The sequence below is a fragment of the Pyrgilauda ruficollis genome, unplaced genomic scaffold, assembly GCF_017590135.1.
Source record: "Pyrgilauda ruficollis isolate IOZ18807 unplaced genomic scaffold, ASM1759013v1 scaffold1208, whole genome shotgun sequence".
In the NCBI taxonomy this organism is placed as follows: Eukaryota; Metazoa; Chordata; class Aves; order Passeriformes; family Passeridae; genus Pyrgilauda; species Pyrgilauda ruficollis.
This window is the reverse complement of record NW_024510411.1, coordinates 1-7,487: the sequence shown is the minus strand read 5'-3', so window position 1 is coordinate 7,487 and position 7,487 is coordinate 1. Positions and strand designations below refer to the sequence as shown.

Below are 7,487 nucleotides of genomic sequence, written 5' to 3'. Positions count from 1 at the left end.
CCCCTGACCCCTGTGACCCCGCCTGACCCCTGTGACCCCCCGATGTCCCCGTGTCCCCAGGAGAAGGAGATGGAGAAGCAGAAGCTGCTGTCGCAGCAGGCGCGGCTGCACACGCGGGGGGCGGCCGAGATGGTGCTGCAGATGATCAGCGCCTGCAAGGGTGAGGGGCCGAGTGACCACTGAGTGACCATGAGTGACCGCTGACCCCTGAGTGGTTTTGGGGGATCACAACGATTTTGGGGGGTTCGCAGAGATTTTGGGGGGGGTTCAGCGATGAGGGGGGGTTTAGGTGCTCCCCAGGGATTTTGGGGACCCCCAGGTTGGTTTGGGGGGGGGTTCCTAATTTGAGGACCCCCCCCCATTGCCCCAGAGCTGCCACATAGACCTGAGTGACCTGAGTGATCATGAGTGACCACTGAGTGAGCACTGATCACTGAGTGACCCGAGTGACCCTGAGTGACCACTGAGTGACCACTGAGTGACCTGAGTGACCCTGAGTGACCCCTGAATGACTGCTGAGTGACCCTGAGTGAACCCTCAGTGACCATGAGTGATCCTTTGGTGACCCCTGGTGTGACCCCCGTGTGACCCCTGGGTGACCCCTCGGTGACCCTGGGGTGACCCCTGGGTGACCCCTGGGGTGACCCCCGGGTGACCCCTGGGTGACCCCTCGGTGACCCCCGGTGTCCCCTCCCAGGCGAGCGGGGGGCCATGGTCTCCTCCACGCTCAAGTTGGGAATCTCCATCCTCAACGGGGGCAACGCCGACGTGCAGCAGGTGCGGCACCCCGTGTCCCCCGTATCCCCAATGTCCCCAGTGTGTCCCCAGTGTCCCCAGTGTCCCCAATGTCCCCCGTGTAGGCGAGCGGGGAGCCATGGTCTCCTCCACGCTCAAGTTGGGAATCTCCATCCTCAACGGGGGCAACGCCGACGTGCAGCAGGTGTGGCACCCCGTGTCCCCCGTGTCCCCAGTGTCCCCAATGTCCCCCGTGTCCCCAGTGTCCCCAATGTCCCCTCCTGTCCCCAATGTCCCCACAGAAGATGCTGGAGTACCTCAAGTCCAAGCGCGAGGTCGGGTTCTTCCAGAGCGTGCAGGCGCTGATGCAGACCTGCAGGTACGGACGGGGACGGGGGGACCCGGGGGGATCGGGGACCCCCGGGGGAACCGGGGACCCCGGGGGGATCGGGGACCCCCGGGGCAACTGGGGACCTCCATGGGAACTGGGGACCCCCGAGGGAACTGGGGACCTCCATGGGAACTGGGGACCCTGGGGGAATTGGGGACGCCTCGTGGGAATTGGGGACGCCTCGTGGGAATTGGGGTCACCCTGTGGGAATTGGGGACCCCTGTGGGAATTTGGGATCCCTGGGGGAATTGCGGACCCCCGGGGGAATTGGGGATCTCCATGGGAACTGGGGGACCCGGGGGGATCGGGGACCCCCGGGGGAACCGGGGACCCCGGGGACATCGGGGACCCTGTGGGAATTGGGGTCACCCTGTGGGAATTGGGGACCCCTGTGGGAATTGGGGACGCCTCGTGGGAATTGGGGTCACCCTGTGGGAATTTGGGATCCCTGGGGGAATTGCAGACCCCCGGGGGAATTGGGGACCCCCGAGGCAACTGGGGACCCCTGTGGGAATTTGGGATCCCTGGGGGAATTGCGGACCCCCGGGGGAATTGGGGATCTCCATGGGAACTGGGGACCCTGGGGGAATTGGGGACCCCTCGTGGGAACTGGGGACCCCCAAGGCAACTGGGGACCCCTGTGGGAATTGGGGATCCCTGATGGAACTGGGGACCCCTGGGGGAATTGGGGACGCCTCGTGGGAATTGGGGACCCCTGGGGGAATTGGGGACCCCCGGGGGAATCGGGGACCCCTGGGGGAGCTGGGGTCACCCAGTGGGAATTGGGGTCACTCTGAAGGAATTGAGGATGGACCCCCAGTGGCAATTGGAGTCACCCCATGGGAACTGGGGTCACCCCGGGGAAAATGGGGACCCCCATGGGAATTGGGGTCCTCCCGTGGGAAGTGGGGTCCCTGTGCCACCAGTGGGGTCCCCCCTTGGATATTGGGGTCCCCCAGAGCAGCAGGACCCCCCGGGCGGGGCTGTGCTGGTTTTGGGGTCCCCCTGAGCCCCGGTTTTGGGGTCCCCTCCCGCAGCGTGCTGGACCTGAACGCCTTCGAGCGGCAGAACAAGGCCGAGGGGCTGGGCATGGTCACCGAGGAGGGCACCAGTGAGTGGGGGGCCGGGACCCCCAGAGGGACCCCCGGGACCCCCGAGGGGCGGGGCAGGCTGGGACTGAGGGGGGGTTCCCCCGTTCTGCACCCCAAAACCCCCGCGCTGCTCTGCCCCAAGCCCCTGCTGAGATGTGGCTCCTGACCCTGAAACCCCCTGTCCCCACTGTCACCCTGCTTGTCCCCGTGCCACCTCAGATTGTCCCCGTGCCCCCCAGCATGTCCCTGTGCCACTCTGTGGTGTCCCTGTTATGCCAGGGTGTCCCCGTGCCACTCTCTGGTGTCCCTGTGCCATCTCGGGGTGTCCCTGTGCCACTCTCTGGTGTCCCTGTCACGCCAGGGTGTCCCCATGCCACTCTGTGGTGTCACCGTGCCACTCTCTGGTGTCCCTGTGCCATCTCGGGGTGTCCCTGTGCCACTCTCTGGTGTCCCTGTCACGCCAGGGTGTCCCCATGCCACTCTGTGGTGTCACCGTGCCACTCTCTGGTGTCCCTGTGCCATCTCGGGGTGTCCCTGTGCCATCTCAGGGTGTCCCCATGCCACCGGGGCGTGTCCCCGTGCCACCCGTGCCCCCTGGTGACCCCGCTGTCCCCGTGTCCCCCCCGTGTCCCCCCAGGGGAGAAGGTGATGTCGGACGATGAATTCACCCAGGACCTGTTCCGGCTGCTGCAGCTGCTCTGCGAGGGCCACAACAACGGTGGGGACACCTGGGGACACCTGGGGACACCTGGGGGACACGAGGGGACACGGCTCGGGGGGCTTTGTGTGGGGAGGAGGGGGCTCAGGGGTCCCTGAGGCAGGAGGGGCCGGGAAGACAGCAGTGACTTGGTGAGGGGGGGACACAGTGGGACACGAGGGGACCCAGGTGACAGCCAGGTGACAACCAGGTGACCCCGGGGCGTCCCTGTCCCCCCAGACTTCCAGAACTACCTGCGGACGCAGACGGGGAACACGACCACCATCAACATCATCATCTGCACCGTGGATTACCTGCTGCGCCTGCAGGTGACACACACCTGGCCCGGTGTCCCCGGTGTCCCCAGGGACTGCCCCCGGCCTCGTGTCCCTGTGCCACTGTCCCCAACGTCCCCAATGTCCCCAGGAGTCCATCAGTGACTTCTACTGGTACTACTCGGGCAAGGACGTCATCGACGAGCAGGGCAAGAGGAACTTCTCCAAGGCCATGGCCGTGGCCAAGCAGGTGTTCAACAGCCTGACCGAGTACATCCAGGTGAGACCCCCTGGGACCCCCAAACCCACCTGGGACCCCCCAAACCCACCTGAGACTTCCAAACCCACCTGGGACCCCCTCCCCAAACCCACCTGGGATCCCCAAACTGCTCCAAGACCCCCAAACCTCCCCATGGCCGTGGCCAAGCAGGTGCTCAACAACCTCCCCGAGTACATCCAGGTGGGACCCCTGAAGACACCTGGAGCCCCCAACCCCCGCAGTGCTCCCAGTGGCCCGGGGGCTCGCGGGGGTCCCTCCCAGTGTCCCGCTGTCCCCCAGGGCCCCTGTACTGGGAACCAGCAGAGCCTGGCCCACAGCCGCCTCTGGGACGCCGTCGTCGGCTTCCTGCACGTCTTCGCACACATGATGAAGAAGCTGGCCCAGGTGGGCACTGGTTGGGCACTGGTTGGGCACTGGTTGGGCACTGGGATGTACTGGGAGTTACTGGGAGGTAACTGGGAGCTCTGGCGTGCAGGACTCGTCCCAGCTAGGGCTACTGAAGGAGCTGCTGGACCTGCAGAAGGACATGGTGGTGATGCTGCTGTCCCTGCTTGAAGGTACCTGGGGAGTCACCTGGGGTGTCCCCAGGTTCCCCAGGGCGTCCCGTGACCACCCAAGGTGTCCCTTGACCACCCAAGGTGTCCCCTGATCCCAGGATGTCCCTTGACCACCCAAAGTGTCCAGTGACCACCCAAGGTGTCCCTTGACCACCCAGGTGTGCCCTGATCCCTGGATGTCCCTTGACCACCCAAGGTGTCCCCTGATCCCAAAATGTCCCTTGACACCCAAGGTGTCCGTTGACCACCCAAGGTCTCCCCTCATCCCAGGATGTCCCTTGACCACCCAAGGTGTCCCTTGACCACCCAAGGTGTCCACTGACCACCCAGTGTCCCTTGACACCCAAGTTGTCCCTTGACCACCCAGGTGTCCCTTGACCACTCAGGTGTCCCCTGATCCCAGGATGTCCCTTGACCACCCAAGGTGTCCCTTGACACTCAAGGTGTCCCTTGACCACCCAAGTTGTCCCTTGACCACGCAGGTGTCCCCTGACCACCCAAAGTGTCCACTGACCACCCAAGGTGTCCCTTGACCACCCAAGGTGTCCCTTGACACCAAAGTTGTCCCTTGACCACCCAAGTTGTCCCTTGACCACCCAAGGTGTCCATTGACCACCCAAGTTGTCCCTTGACCACCCAGGTGTCCCTTGACCACCCAGTGTCCCCTTGACCACCCAGGTGCCCCTTGACCACACAGGTGTTCCCTGATCACCCAAGGTGTCCCCAACCCCCCAGCCCCTCCCCACGTCTCTGGGGCCACCGGCAGAGCGGTGACGCCGCCGTGTCCCCACAGGGAACGTGGTGAACGGCACCATCGCCCGGCAGATGGTGGACATGCTGGTGGAGTCCTCCAGCAACGTCACCATGATCCTCAAGTTCTTCGACATGTTCCTGAAGCTGCGCGACATCGTCTCGTCCGACGCCTTCCGCCACTTCGTCACCGACCCGCGCGGGCTCATCTCCAAGAAGGACTTCCAGAAGGCCATGGACAGCCAGAAGCAGTACGAGCCCGACGAGATCCAGTTCCTGCTCTCCTGCTCCGAGGCCGACGAGAACGAGATGATCGACGTGGAGAGCTTCGCCCAGCGCTTCCAGGAGCCGGCGCGCGACATCGGCTTCAACGTGGCCGTGCTGCTGACCAACCTGTCGGAGCACGTGCCGCACGACCAGCGCCTCAAGACCTTCCTGGAGCAGGCCGAGAGCATCCTGGACTATTTCCGGCCGTTCCTGGGCCGAATCGAGATCATGGGGGCGGCGCGGCGCATCGAGCGCATCTACTTCGAGATCAGCGGCGCCAACAAGGCGCAGTGGGAGATGCCGCAGGTCAAGGAGTCCAAGCGCCAGTTCATCTTCGACGTGGTCAACGAGGGCGGCGAGGCCGAGAAGATGGAGCTCTTCGTCAACTTCTGCGAGGACACCATCTTCGAGATGCAGATCGCCTCGCGCATCTCCGAGGAGGAGGCGCCGCGCGACGAGGAGGAGGAGGAGGACGAGGACAGGGAGGAAGAGGAGCCGGCCGAGGCGCCGGCGCCGACGCTGCCGGGTTTCGGGGCGCTGCGGCGGCTGCTGGGGTCGCCCCAGACGTGGCGCCGCAGGATCAGGAGGCTGCGCAAGAAGTCGGGGCGCGAGCTGGCGTGGGAGGCGGGCGTGGGCGCGGGGCGCGCCACCCAGGTGTGCCCTGATCCCTGGATGTCCCTTGACCACCCAAGGTGTCCCTTGACCACCCAAGGTGTCCCCTCATCCCAGGATGTCCCTTGACCACCCAAGGTGTCCCTTGACCACCCAAGGTGTCCCCTCATCCCAGGATGTCCCTTGACCACCCAAGGTGTCCCTTGACCACCCAAGGTGTCCACTGACCACCCAGTGTCCTTGACCACCCAAGTTGTCCCTTGACCACCCAGGTGTCCCTTGACCACCCAGTGTCCCCTTGACCACCCAGGTGCCCCTTGACCACACAGGTGTTCCCTGATCACCCAAGGTGTCCCCAACCCCCCAGCCCCTCCCCACGTCTCTGGGGCCACCGGCAGAGCGGTGACGCCGCCGTGTCCCCGCAGGGAACGTGGTGAACGGCACCATCGCCCGGCAGATGGTGGACATGCTGGTGGAGTCCTCCAGCAACGTCACCATGATCCTCAAGTTCTTCGACATGTTCCTGAAGCTGCGCGACATCGTCTCGTCCGACGCCTTCCGCCACTTCGTCACCGACCCGCGCGGGCTCATCTCCAAGAAGGACTTCCAGAAGGCCATGGACAGCCAGAAGCAGTACGAGCCCGACGAGATCCAGTTCCTGCTCTCCTGCTCCGAGGCCGACGAGAACGAGATGATCGACGTGGAGAGCTTCGCCCAGCGCTTCCAGGAGCCGGCGCGCGACATCGGCTTCAACGTGGCCGTGCTGCTGACCAACCTGTCGGAGCACGTGCCGCACGACCAGCGCCTCAAGACCTTCCTGGAGCAGGCCGAGAGCATCCTGGACTATTTCCGGCCGTTCCTGGGCCGAATCGAGATCATGGGGGCGGCGCGGCGCATCGAGCGCATCTACTTCGAGATCAGCGGCGCCAACAAGGCGCAGTGGGAGATGCCGCAGGTCAAGGAGTCCAAGCGCCAGTTCATCTTCGACGTGGTCAACGAGGGCGGCGAGGCCGAGAAGATGGAGCTCTTCGTCAACTTCTGCGAGGACACCATCTTCGAGATGCAGATCGCCTCGCGCATCTCCGAGGAGGAGGCGCCGCGCGACGAGGAGGAGGAGGAGGACGAGGACAGGGAGGAAGAGGAGCCGGCCGAGGCGCCGGCGCCGACGCTGCCGGGTTTCGGGGCGCTGCGGCGGCTGCTGGGGTCGCCCCAGACGTGGCGCCGCAGGATCAGGAGGCTGCGCAAGAAGTCGGGGCGCGAGCTGGCGTGGGAGGCGGCCTGGGGGGGCCCGGGGGGGGTTTTGTGGGGGGGTTAGGGGGACCTGGGTCCCCACAGAGCTGCTGAGGGGAGGTGGGGACACGGCAGAGCCCGGGACTCCATCGGCACTGGGGGTGGGGATGAACACAGTGGGGGTTTGGGGACAATTTGGGGGTCCCCAGAGCCCGGTACCCCATTGTGGGGGAGTCCCCAGACCCTTTTGTCCTCACAGGGGGGTTTGGGGACACTTTGGGGACCCTGAGACCCCAATACCCCATAGAGGGGGGGTTGGATTCCCCATGTCCCCTCAGGGGGGTTTTGGGACACCCCCGTGACCTGTCGTGGGGGGGTCCCCAGACCCTTTTGTCCCCACCGAGGGGTCTGGAGCCCCCCGGTCCCCACAGAGGGGTCTGGAGCCCCCATGTCCCCCTCCCACAGAGGGGTCTGGAGCCCCCCTATCCCCTCTGAGGGGGTCTGGAGCCCCCCCCTGTCCCCACCGAGGGGTCTGGAGCCCCCCTATCCCCTCTGAGGGGTCTGGAGCCCCCCTACTCCCACAGAGGGGTCTGGAGCCCCCC

The 7,487-nt window shown here is 65.4% G+C and overlaps 2 protein-coding genes across 2 annotated transcripts; both read left to right on the top strand.

Annotated features, from left to right (window-relative positions):
- The first annotated feature begins 42 nt into the window (after nt 1-42).
- On the top strand, nt 43-6,061 carry LOC121365784 (ryanodine receptor 1-like). Its single transcript, XM_041490241.1, has 11 exons — nt 43-160; nt 698-777; nt 1,038-1,114; nt 2,164-2,237; nt 2,855-2,935; nt 3,155-3,243; nt 3,341-3,469; nt 3,749-3,853; nt 3,945-4,026; nt 4,820-5,697; nt 6,005-6,061. The coding sequence occupies exons 1-11, from the start codon at nt 43-45 to the stop codon at nt 6,059-6,061; spliced, it is 1,770 nt and encodes a 589-aa protein (XP_041346175.1).
- A 12-nt stretch (nt 6,062-6,073) lies between these two features.
- Nucleotides 6,074-6,970, top strand: LOC121365785 (ryanodine receptor 1-like; the record flags this gene model as incomplete). Its single annotated transcript, XM_041490242.1, has 1 exon — nt 6,074-6,970. A coding segment is annotated over one exon (897 nt), but the record flags the coding sequence as incomplete, so codon positions are not given.
- Nucleotides 6,971-7,487: the final 517 nt, after the last annotated feature.